This window comes from Falco naumanni, chromosome 4, assembly GCF_017639655.2.
Source record: "Falco naumanni isolate bFalNau1 chromosome 4, bFalNau1.pat, whole genome shotgun sequence".
In the NCBI taxonomy this organism is placed as follows: Eukaryota; Metazoa; Chordata; class Aves; order Falconiformes; family Falconidae; genus Falco; species Falco naumanni.
The window spans coordinates 59669698-59682841 of NC_054057.1; the positions used below are offsets into that span (position 1 = coordinate 59669698).

Genomic DNA, 13144 nt, shown 5'->3' on the forward strand with positions numbered 1-13144 from the left:
CCTCCACCTTCTTTGAGCTTGGTCCAACCTTAAACACAGTGGGTAGTGTCTGACTGCAGCTTTAGTAAAAAGAAATAAAACAACAATCCTGAAAAACTGCCTATATAGATATAGACCTAACTAAAAATAAATAAATAAGATAAGGTTATCTGTGTACATAAATATGTACCTAATGTTGCTCCTACTTACAAAACCAGTACAGGGAATTTTTACTTTTACCTTGAGCTTTGTGACAGAGAAGTATTTTTTCACACTGAAAAACTGGTGTTAGAAACCTCAGAGTGAATTCAGGTAGCTCAGACCCTGAGGCCATAATGAGGATGAAGCACACTTCTTTGCTTCTCAAGGCTGCTCTAGCAGATGATCAGAGGTGGAGGAGTCTGACACTACCCCCTAGTCTTTAATGACTAACTATAATGATTTATAAGTGGACACCACCACTGCATCTCCATGTGACTATTTCTGAATTGTTCCTCTCATTCTCTTGTTGTTTCAACAATTTTAGCTCAAGGGTTTCTCCCAGTCAGGGCATCAGTGAGGGAACTGGTGAGGCACAGTAACAACCAGACCTCACTCCTTCCCCCTGAATGCTGCCCTGCTGTTAACATTGCCCACCACCGCTCATTTACTGTCCGTAGCATCAAATAAAAGCTGTTGGGTTGTACTCTTCAGCTGGAGGTTGGGTTGTACCTTTCATCTCCAAGGAGCAGAAGGACATTAAGCACTTAAGGACGCCTAGACCACTCATTCACCCATCCCCTCTTAGAAAGCACTAGTAGAACGAGGCATCAAGGGACATGGTGAAAAGCCTGGAGCCAGAATAATTTTTCCCTTGTCTAATAGCAGGCCCCCTGAACCATATCCATCGTCTGTTCACACAGGAACACCAGCCTCTCCTCACATCAGTATTTTGAGGTTTACATCATACCCAAAGTACTCCAGGTGTAATTGCTTCAAACTGACAAATTGCTCTGCACATCCAGCTCCACGTTGCTAGGCTTCTGTCCACATGTCCTGTGCTGCGTACGTCCATCACAAGTGAGACAGAGCCAGAAACTGGTGGATCTGGCACCCATTTGCTGAGAGATAGATCTGCCTATGCATATAGTGCTTCCTGCTGGAGAAACAGGCTGTACAACCATATCCCTCTCATGCATACCTTGCACAGCTAGCTTGGCTCTGGACTGAGCGTCACCAATGTCGCAAGTGTAAGTGTCACTGTCACTTTTCTCCAAGTTCTTTATGGTCAGCTGGAGGACTTGTCCCTTCTGTGTAATCTCGTATTTCTTGCTAGCCCTGAGTTCAGCTATGCCTTTCCTCCAGACCACAGAGGATGCAGCTTTCTCACTCTGGCACATAAAAACTGCAGTTCCATTTTCATCGACTTTCAGATCTGAAAGTTCCTTGACAAAATAATTCGGTTTTTCTAGAAGGGGGAAAAAAAAAAAAAAAAAAAAAAAAAAGAGAGACACACAGATTTGTTACCCAGACAAGTGCTGCACATAGAGAATGGTTTTGAATCCCCTCCACCCCATTTGTAAATAATCACAGAATACAGAATCATTGAATCAGACAATCATTTAAGTTGATAAAGGTCCTTAAGATCATGAAGTTCAAAGTCCACCACTAAAACCATGTTCCTAACTGCCACATGTACACATCTTTTAAATACCCCTAGGGATGGTGACTCCACCACCTCCCTGGGCAGCCTGTTCCAGTGCTTGACCACCCTTTCAGGGAAGAAAGTTTTCCTCATATCCAGCCTAAACCTCCCCTGGCACAACTTGAGGCTGTTTCTTCTCATCCTATCAGATGGAATGGGTCTAAGAAGATCACCAGGTCCACCTCTTGTCCCAGGACATATCAGGTAAGATATTTCCAGGAAAGTTTAACAGCATCGTACAGGTAGTGGTGAGGTCTCATCTTGCAGACCACATACAGTTTTGATCACCCACGTTCAAAAAAGACTAATTCAATTTGCCAGTTATGATTGGCTCATTACATAGCACATTGATTTTTCAGTATCTACAAGGTGGATTTTCAAGTTTTTTTAAAAAGGCTTTTAATCCACAATGTTTTTTGAAAACTAAAAATTGATCCTATTTAGGGAGATGAGAAGAACATTTCCCACAGATTGTAGATATTTACCCCAACTTCTGTACACACCAGCCCCTATGCATGCTTCCACTGACCTTGCACTGTGATCCTTGCTTTCGTTTTAGAGACCTCCGTCTCACAGGTGTATTCCCCACTGTCCTTGACCGTAGAATCATGGATGATCAGTATGGCCTGTGTTCCCTCTTGGTGCAAGTCGTATTTCTGGCTTTTTCGGATTGCTTTGCCATCCTTGTACCACCTGATGCTCACATCAGGTTTTGACAACTCACAGCTCAGGCTGATGTCCTGCCCCGCTGCTGATGTTTTATCCTCCAGCTGTTTTATAACTTCAGTAGGTTTTTCTGAAGAAAGGGGGAACAGAAAGGGAACTTTGAATAAAAATCATGATCGCTATATGATTGGGGGTTTGCAATTAAAATATTTAGCAAGTTTTCATATTCCCTAATGAATGATTTGTAATATGTTAGGGAAGGGAGGGGGAAATAGTCTTGCTCTTTAGTACATATTAATTGGGCTCTCAGCGAATATGAATGATTGCTTACAGGAACTGAGAACTTGTCCTGATGGCATCCTTTTCAGGGGATGTCATTTTGTCATCGCTGAAGTTACTGTAGGTGTGCAGTTGTGGTGGGATCTGTCTCCCTAAATAGAGACATCTATGCCATAGAGATGTGTAGAGGAGGCACTCGCTCCAGGGCTGCTCTGCAAGCAGCAGTGATCTGCTAAGCACAGGCAAGAGACTTCAAGGAACAATTTTTTTTTGTCTTAAATAGGTCTAACAGTGGATGGCAAAGTATATCTGAAAACTATTTCTTCTCTCCACTGACTACCCAGGGAGCCTTGGGTGATTATCTCTGATGCACGCAGTCTGGGTAGTAATTATCTGTACAAATACACTACCGAGTGTATCATCCTGCAATTCTCAAATATGAATAAAAATTTTCAGGCTTTCACTTGTTGTTAGGGAAATATCTCAGCACTTCAAGGCTCACAGGGAAGGCTGTCATTCACTGTGATCATAACAAGAGTTTGCCTTCATAGTTTACTATGTTTACTGTTACTGTTACTATGTTTACTGTTACATGTTACATAGTTTACTGACCTTATAAAAAGACACCCAAGAAATCAAACCCCAGAACCTTTCTGATCTCATTACCTTTCACAACCAAAGCAGCTTTGGAGGTTAGACCACGGGCAGTGAAAATTATTTCCCCAGCATCATCAGGAATCACACTTTTGATACTGAGTATATATTTCCGACCCATGTTAGAGGTTCTAAATCGCCCACCACTTTCCAGTTTGCTCCCATTCAGTGTCCAGTTGAAGTCATCAATGCTTTCATGGGACAAAATACACTCAAAAGTGCAATCTTCTCCCTCCTGGATTTCAGTATTCTTCAGACGTTTTGTGATGCCAATGTTCAGTTCTGGAAGACAAAAAGTAGGTTGATAAAATGAGAAAAGGCTTTTCTGATTGACATGAGTAGTAGCATTGACATCTTTAGCTCATCAGACTGGTTTATGTACCGGATTTTCAGGACACCACTGCATTCCTTACAGGTGTATTTGATATGGGACGGATTTCTTAGACATTATCCACTCAGAATCACCACAAAGGTATAGAAAAGGGGAAATGTGAATCTCCCAGCTCTGCTCTGGAAGGACTGAATGAAGAACAGCTCACTTTGTGGAGAAGAGTCTAGATTCAATGAGCTAGAGTGGAGAAAAGCTATTGGATGAGAAGCCTCTGGGATGTTGTGTGAGGTTTTTCCTCCATGCTGATATGAGAAATGGGATGTTTGTATTCATTAACTTGACACCATCCTACCCCTCCTGGTGTTCAAATCAGATTCAGAATTTGTCTCATTATCAATATGAGTCTGAAAGCCATGAACAATTCTTTTTCCTTCAAATAGCCACAAGGATGAGAAGACAGGCTGAACTGCTGGGCTGTCCAACAGACAGTGTTGTCCTACTTTTGTGTTCCCACAGTGGACACTGAATTAATAGCTCAAAAATGTGAAACACAAGCTGCCTGAGGCTTTTTTGGGCTTTTTTGGGGGGTGGGGGTTTTGAGAAAGTATCTGCTCTTCTGGGAGGATTTCTGCACCTTAGGGATGTTCATGAAGGAAACATTGTCACTACATTCTTGACACGTGGTTTTTACCGAAATACTAGATATGGGTACATCAAAGAGCAACAGGGACTGTTCCGACATCATGGTGTTATGTGAGGCTTATGGAGGAACAGCTGTGAGATGTGAGCCAGTGACCCAGACCACCCGTATTTGCAGCACCCCTTGAATGCCCATCATCTACAATACTTACCCTGAACGCTGACCTTTGACTTGGCAACATCAGTGCCAATATCACAGGTGTATAAACCTGCATCTGTCTTTTCAAGGTCATGGATAAGGAGGCACAGGGTCTTCCCAGACTGTATCTGCTCATACTTGTTACCAGAAGTGAGCTTCACTCCATCCTTTTTCCAAACAGGTTTGACCTTCTCTTTGGAGACTTCACATTCCAGTTTAATCACACCCCGCTCCTCACCAAAAACATCGTCCAAGGACTTCATGAAGACAGCAGGCTTCTCTGAAGGTTAACAGGCAAAAGAGAACAACCAGGATATATAAGTCAAGATATTTTCAGTTGCTACCAAACATTTAAAGAGAGCTTAAGTAAACCTTTGACAATGCTGCTGATACCACTGCAGAACCTGAGGTAGTCTCACACCTCGTGACTGGAGTGACTTTTAGGGAAATCAGAACTTATTAGTGGGAGGATGCAGGGAAGGAGAGAGGCAGCCTGCATTGCCATGGGTGGGTGCTGATATTCATGTTGTAATCATGCTCTTTCCTTTGACTGCACACCTATGAGGTTGCAAGAACTCCTTTTTCTCCATGTCGGGGCATCTGTCAGGCACAGGAGATCCCATCACAAGGAACGGGGCTTGGAGCAGGCATGTAGAGCCCCAGTGAAGGCCAGAGGGACAGCTTCATGCTTCTATGGAATAGCTTCTCAACAAGATAGACTAAGTTTAAGGAAGCCCTTGTCTGCATCATGGAGGAACAGAAAATGTTCTCTGGGAACATCCTTCCACATTGCAGCAGTCTACAAGTGGAAAGGGCCCAGGTTAAAGGAAAAATGTGTGAAGAGAAGTAAATCGGGATGTTGGTCTTCCAAAGCCAGAGAGCTGGCACTGCCTTTTCACGAAGCAGGATTCAGGCAGTAGAAGCACCAACAAAAGGGTATGTTGCACACTCTCCTCACTCTCCTGAACATTTTTACTTTTGCCTTTTTATTGAATCCCTTTATCTAATTTAAAACATATTTGACAGAGAAGATAGTTGTAAAGGGGGAAATTTCTGACCAGATATAAAAGAAAGAAGAGGAAGTTCTTCAGGCCCTCTGAATGGGTAGAAGAGCTGAATTATTCACATACTCTGGCAAGAACAAATTAGTCATGATCAGAAGACAAAATGCAAGGGAAATCCGAGAGATGATTCTCCAAGAGGGTATGGAGGATGTCAGACTGACTTTCTGAGAGAATGGCTCAGATCATTTCCACTCATGTTTCCAGACACATGACGGAGTTAATTTAAGATAACAAATCACTATGATTTACCTGAGCATGTATGTACAGGTGTGTCACTAAAGAAAATGTGATCTTGAAATTCTGGCAAGAGTCTTACCTCATGTTTCTAACATGTCTAAAATAATTTACACAACTTACTGTGGCTTAGCTGACCATAGACGCATAGAATGGGTTGGGTTGGAATGGGCCTTTAAAGGTCACCTCGTCCAACCCCCTGCAGGGAGAAGGGACATATTCAGCTGGATCAGGTTGCCCAGAGCCCCATCTAACCTGACCTTGAATGTTTCCAGGGATGGAGCATTGACCACCTCTCTGGGCAGCCTGAGCCAGTGTCTCACCACCCTCAACATAAAAAATTTCTTCCTTACATCTAGTCTGAATTTATCTTCTTGTAGTTAAAAAATATGAAATAAAAACCTTTTTTAACTTTTAAACTTAAACTTTAAAAAACCCTTTTAGTTAAAAATCCTTGTCCTATCACAGCAGCCCTGCTAAAAAGCTTGTTCCCATCTTTTCTAAGCCACCTTCAGGTACTGGAAGGTCCCTGAGCCTTCTCTTCTCCAGGATGAACAACCCCAACTTTCTCAGCCTTTTCTTGTAGGAGAGGTGCCCCAGCCCTCTGATTATTTTTGTGGCCTCCTCTGGACCCGCTCCAACAGGTCCATGTCATTCCTGTGCTGAGGACTCCAGAGCTGGACACAGTACTCCAGTAAGGGTCCCACCAAAGCAGAGCAGTCCCCTCCCGCAACCTGCTGGCCATGTTTCTTTGATGCAGCCCAGGATACAGCTGGCTTTCTGGGTGGCAGACACACACTGCCAGCTCACGTCCAGCCCTTGTCCTCAGGGTTGCTCTCAATCCCTTCATCCCCCAGCCTGTATTGATACTACGGTTGCCCTGAACCAGGCGCAGAACCTTGCACTTGGCCTTGTTGAACCTCACAAGGTTCCCATGGGCCCACTTCTCCAGCTTGTCCAGGTCCCTCTGGATGGCATCCTGCCCCTGAGGTGCATCAGCTGCACTCAGCTTGGTGGTGTTGGCAAACTAAGGGTGCACAAGAACATGTTAAACCACAGCAACTCAGTTGTGTGACTGAACTTTAAAACACATGAAGGACAGCAGCAAACTGCCTTCTCTCTGCTGATTCAGTCCAGCTCCAGAACTGGTGTACTAAAGCTGTGCCCTACCCTGGGAGGTACACTGTAGAGCTCAGGTTCCTACAGTCAAAGATCTTTAGAAGCAACAGTTTATAGACTATATACTATTGAAGAGACCTACACGTAAAGGAAGTTGTCCTTGTGACTACTCTGGTAAGTACAAGGATGATAAGGAGCTATGGAAAGTATTGGCAGAACACCAAAACCATCTTCCTTAGAAAAATCATCAGCTACAGTAGAAACTTATGCTGTCCCCAGATACACAGACATGCTAAATAATAGCTCCTTTGCATCTCTTATTTACATTCAGGAGGAATGTGATCACGACCCACCTATCACCTTCAGACGCACGCTTTCTGTCACTTTGTCTGACTTCATAGTCACTGTGCCAGCATCCTCAGGTTTGACCTGCTTCATCGTCAGCATGTAGCAATTGCCAACATTCCTGATGTCATTGAAATTGTTGGTGTAAAGGAGGATGCCGTTGAGGAACCATTCCACATCCTCGTCATCGTGGGACAGCTCGCAGGAAAAGACAGCAGAACTCTCTTCTTCAATTTCCACGTCCTGTAGGTGTTTGAGTACTTCGACATTGCGGGCTGTAGGAAACCAAGGTACACAAATACCACATAGAGATTTCATAGCGTTTAGAGTTTATCAGATGATTTAATCCGGTCTCATGTACACCATGGGTCATCACATTTCATTTACTTGGTTCTACATTTGGTCCAACAAAAAACATCCGTTAAAAAGACTATGTTGCCTACAGCCCTCAACTCTGTATTATTTATTTTTTTTTCTTTTAGGCATAAAAGAGTTGTGCTTTATTTTCTTTTTAATTTAAAAATAAGTAAGTCTTTCTAAAAGGGTAATGACATTACAGTGATGCCTAAGTATCCCACAGAGCTTCAGTCCCTGTGTGCTAGTCACTGTACACACACACACTATAAATACATTGTCCCTGACTCGCTTCCAGGGAAACTGTGACACAGAGGATGAGATGAAGACAATGGTTTTGGCCACAAAAAGGAAATACAAAGAGATTATGCAACTCACGCGGGTTTCGAGAGCAACAGGAATTTAATTATTTTCTTTCCCAGTCCTTGACCAGAGGTTTCTCTTTGCAGCTTCTCCACTCATGAAATGCTGTTTCTCAAGGACTAGCTAACTCAGAGGAGGGTTTGGGAGTATTAAATAATTCTGTCATTTGGATGAACCTCTGCAAGGCTAAGCTGTTGCCAAGAGCTGCTCCTTGGGACTTCTGGAAATGATTCTGTGGCTCACCTCCAGGTCTTGCTGAAAGTGACACAGTGAACATCTTTTCTTACCGTTTCACCAGACATGAAAGACTGGCTAAAAATAGTTACATACCCGGATGAGGCAGAACATTGTTATGAATAACAAACAGATAGCAGATACAAAAGCTGACACACTGGTCAGGAAATGAAAGCCACAAACAAGACCACCGGAATCAGAGGCCTGCAGCAATTTAACACAAAGGACACTTTTAGCTAGAAGTACCAGAGTTCTAGTTCCTCAGGGGAAATGGAAAATAGTGTGCCTTGACATGCAAGAGGCTGAATTTCTGCCTTACCCAGATGGTGCCCTTCCACATGCATTACCTCTTTTATGGCAAGTGCTGGATTTCAGCGTCACAGAACAGCAGCACAGTGCATAACACAGTCGGTTGGCTTAAGATACTGCATTTACGTAACATTAGCAGAAGATAACTGTGGGAACCTACCTCTGCTCAGGAAGAAAAACCCAGTGTGAAATACTAAACTATAAAGACATGCAACAGGCTAGCCTCCCTGCTGCAAACCACTCGTACCTTCAACAGTCAGCGTGGCTTCGGTCTCCGCGTTTCCAGCCCTGCACTTGTACATGCCAGCATCTTCAGGCTTCACCTTCAAAATCTTGAGCTCCGCCGAATGCTGCTCCCGCTTAATTTTGTACTTCTCGGAGGGTTCAATGGGCACGTGGCCCTTGAACCATTTCACAATCTTTGGAGAAGGCCTGAAGTCGCAGGACAGGATGACTGAATGGCGCTCCAGAACGGTCTTGTCCTCCATCTTCCTGGTGATCTGTATGTGGTAATCTGCAAAGCAGGGTTGGGAAAGAAGAAAGGATCGATCTGAAGAAGTGGAAAGTTTCTAATCTGCATTTCATGCCAATTAATTTCATGTACGTTGTTCTCAACTGTTATGTGAACTGCTCAGATGGTGCTACAAGTTTCTGTTACAAAGCTGATGTGCTTTGAAACTAGAATGGCATGGTGATCTACAGGGAATGTGGGTTTCTGTAAGATAAAACTGTATATTAACTACCAAATGTATGGTCCAGTTCTGGTTAAGTGCTTAATAAATTACTCTCTAATTGAGGTTTCTATTCAAGTAAGAGCAAATTAAAGACAAAACAAGGACTTCAGGATGTGATTGGAGATATTTACTATGATGACAGCAGGAGATAAAAAACCTTGAAGCTTTGTCCCATGACAAACAAGTGACAGAGTGGATTAAGTAATCAAGCTATCAAACTTGTCTAGTTCAGAAATGGGACCAAATAAACTCTCCTGGCAAATTTCATCCGTTTTGTGCTCTTCAGTGAAGTCAGGAAGAAAAAAAAAGGAAAGAAAAACCAACCCAATTTTAGCTCAATAGATTTGAATACAAGGTTTCAATACCAGGCACATCAAAGTCATTTAATCAGATTCCTTCCTGAGGCACTGCTGTCTCATTTAGTGCATCCAGCACTGTGCCCAACAACTTCTAACTGGGAACTCAACAGATCTTCCAGCTACGCATACATATGTTTCCAAGACCCCAGCCAGTGGAGCCTGCACATTAGACAGTATTTAGGAAAAATTATTTTCCACTGACTGTGAGAGGGAGGATCTCTCATGATCCAGTTCAAGGCAGGACATATTGCATTACCTCTGACAAGCAGGTTTGCTGTGGATTTTGATTTCCCAATGGAGAACTGAATGGTGCCTGTCATATCGGCACTAGTCTTCAGTATTGTCAGCCTGTGGATGGTGCCTTCTTGCTGCATGATAATGTTTCTGCCAGCCTGTAAGATTTCCCCACGTAGAGACCATTTGGGAGGTTTCACGGATGGAATGGATATCTCACATTCAAACTTGGCTTCTTCAGGCTCAGTCACATCCTCATCACACAACTCCTTTAAAATATTAATGGATTGCTCTGGATGGAATGAGAAAGCAGGAATTTAGGAGTCATGCAAGAACTCTTACATTGTCAACCTGCACACTCATGCCATCTTTTCTGCACTTGAATACCACACTTATTAGCTCAAAAGGCCTTCAAACATCCCTTTTTTATATAAAGCCAAACATACATGGCTGGTCACAGGTCAGACAATGAGACTGTGACACGGCCTCAGGAAAGTCCAGATCTGATTTCCAGTCCTATTTCTAATGCCAGCTTCCTATTCTGATATCAAACACTTGGCACTATAAAATGGTGCACTGAAACACCGATGTTTATAATAGGACAAGTTATTGCAACTTTTTCTCTGAACAACAAACTTTCTCCAGTATATCTGATAAACTTCTCTGAAACAGGAATTTCATCACTTTCCTTAGGAGAATATATTATATATTAATTTTCCAGGATCTTCCTGCCCTTACAGTCCTAAGAGGATTCAATATCAATGGACTTCAGAATAAATCAATATTGAATTAAAGTACTTTTTAAGTGGTATTGTGTTTTCAAAGTAAATGACAACAGCTTTTTGAATCACCCAGTCTTCCTTCCAGTGCATCCTGGGGGGAGGGGGGGCAGGGGGGAATGGTTTATTACCTTCAACAAAGAAATTAGCACTGCTTTTGTCATCAAAGGCATCACAAGTGTATGTGTCCTCATCTTCATAATCTGCATCGTTGATGATGAGTTTCCGATAGACACCATCACTCACAATTTCGTATTTGGCACTAGGGTGAATTTCAACATCCTTTTTATACCATTTAACTTCGGCATTGGCACGAGACACCTGGCACTCCAGGAACCCCCGATGTTTTTCAAGAGCAATCTTATCTCTCAAAGGCTTCACAATTTTTACAGGCAGCTCTAAAAGGAGTAAAAAAAAGATGGAATAATCAGTATAGTTTCCATGAAAGATGCCAATTAAAAACTCACTAACAATATTTCTTTTATGTTCGGTTATTTGGATAATGACAGGATTCCCCACTATGCTAAGCACTCAGCTCTTCACTTGCTGTGCATTAGTTAATTAAAGGAAAACCTTTTACCCATATTTTACCACTTGAATGGGTGAACTACAGAGATAATAAGTAATTCACTCAACATTACACAGCAGTGTTATGGCAAAGCCAGGGACTGATCTCGGATTTCCTGAGCTCCTCATCAGTGTGTTAATTCAAACGTCTCCTTCTCTCTGGCTCTATCACATCGTTTAAGTCAAACACAAAAAAATGCTGTATTTTTTTAAACATACACCAGAAAGAGAAAATGCAGGAGAAAGTCAGGCTATAGCCTCAAAGTTCAAACATGGCTTTTAATGTCTTATGGTACAAAACCAACCTCCTGAGAAAGTAAACTGTTATTTAGCAAAAGTAAATTCCCAGGCTGGTATTTAACATGCAGTAAGGTAGGCAGGAGGTTTTCTTTCCCTGAAAGCTCTCGGTGTTGTTTAACATTCTTCACATTAAGAGTGAGGGAAGTTGGTTCATTTGTAACATAACGGAATTTGAGCAGTATCAGCATAAAAAGTATAATTACCTTTTACAGTAAGCTGAGCACGAGATTCTGCCTTTTCTGCTACAAATTTGATCTCTGCTGCATCTTCAACTTGGACGCGCGCGTAAGTCAGCGAATAGGTCTTTCCTGAGAACAGACACAACCAGACATAGCCCCTCTCAGCAAACAGCTTCACTCTCCAAGGCACTCTGCCAGGCACAGCATCACCCACCTGGCTTCAGGGCATCACCACCTGCTCTCATGGCAGCAAGGCCAACCATTCCCCTACACCTATGTCCCTGTATCAAAGGACAACCTAACCTCAGCTCCTCCAAGGAATGATGGAACATGGCCCTACAGCCAACGGGAAAGTACCTGAAACAGAAGGATCCCACCCACCGTTAGATGATACAAATTCCTACCCACCGCTGCCAGCATGGGATGGTGGGATGACACCAAGTTTGTTTATTAAAGTTCCTACCATGTCTCTGTCCCAGCCTAGCTGCAGCCCCAAAACAAAAAAGAAACTCTGCTGAACCTTCTTAACTTGATTTTGGAGGTCAGACCCATCTGCTCAGTCTCCCATACCACCACCTATGCAAACCCACTCCCACTCAAGAATGAATCCTTTTTCACCCTACCGTCTTGACGCATTCTAATATTGTCGGTAGCCTTCAGCTTGTTGTCATTTTTGTACCATTGGGTTTGAACCTCATCATGTGAAATCTCACAGACGAAAGACGCGCTCTCATATTCATTCACTTCCACATCTTCTAGTGGTTTAACAATCTTGATATCTCGGGCTGTGAAATGATAGAAACAAATACTTATTTAGAGTTTCTCCATAACTGAGTGTGGTGTGTTTACCTTCTGCATACTTGCGTGGAAACAAATGGGATTGTGTTTTATTCTAGATCAGCCTCCCTTCCTGAGTAGTTTCTCTCTTCAACACTGTAAATACATTTTATGTTTGAACCTACAGCTAGAATTTACCAGCTACAGTGGAGCTCACTGCAAGAGGATTTTTTGGATGCCAGAACTTCATACAGGTTTTAAAAGAAGTTAAACATATTAACAAAAGGAAATCTGCCAAGGAAAACTAAACACAAGCCTACAATGTCTTGTGTCACTATAAATCTGTCGCATTCACATGTTTTTCTCTGCACACTCTCCTCTCACTGCCCTGCCTGTGTGTCTGGACTCTATCAGCCACATCTTTTACCTAGGAGACACCTTTTCTTCAGAGTACCCTGAACTCGGTATATTCCTCTTAAATTAGTGCAAAGCTGCAGAGGTAACGTCAGAACTGACCCATATTTCTGTGCTCCTGCAGCGCTTTCCTTTTGAAAGGGAAGGCCTTGATGCACCTTGGATTAGCCTGAGAGTGCAAATGCAAACCAGCCAGCTTTCAAACAACAACCCGTCCCAACCACAAAGTCAGGGAGAAAAGGGCAGGTTCAACAGCGCAAAGGAACAGCGCGGGTGCTCGGGGAGATACTGCTGAACAGAAGTGGCCACACGGGGACAGCATCTAGTAAGCAAAGAGCTGATCCGTCT

The 13144-nt window shown here is 42.9% G+C and overlaps 1 protein-coding gene across 1 annotated transcript in view; it reads right to left on the bottom strand.

The window, feature by feature from the left end:
- The window catches only part of OBSCN (obscurin, cytoskeletal calmodulin and titin-interacting RhoGEF), a 185715-nt gene that overhangs the window by 120292 nt on the left and 52279 nt on the right, over window positions 1–13144 (bottom strand). Inside the window, 10 exon segments of the mRNA XM_040591699.1 lie at window positions 1160–1426; window positions 2193–2459; window positions 3275–3544; window positions 4445–4711; window positions 7202–7468; window positions 8701–8967; window positions 9803–10072; window positions 10691–10957; window positions 11630–11734; window positions 12229–12390. Coding sequence (XP_040447633.1) covers window positions 1160–1426; window positions 2193–2459; window positions 3275–3544; window positions 4445–4711; window positions 7202–7468; window positions 8701–8967; window positions 9803–10072; window positions 10691–10957; window positions 11630–11734; window positions 12229–12390 — 2409 coding nt within the window.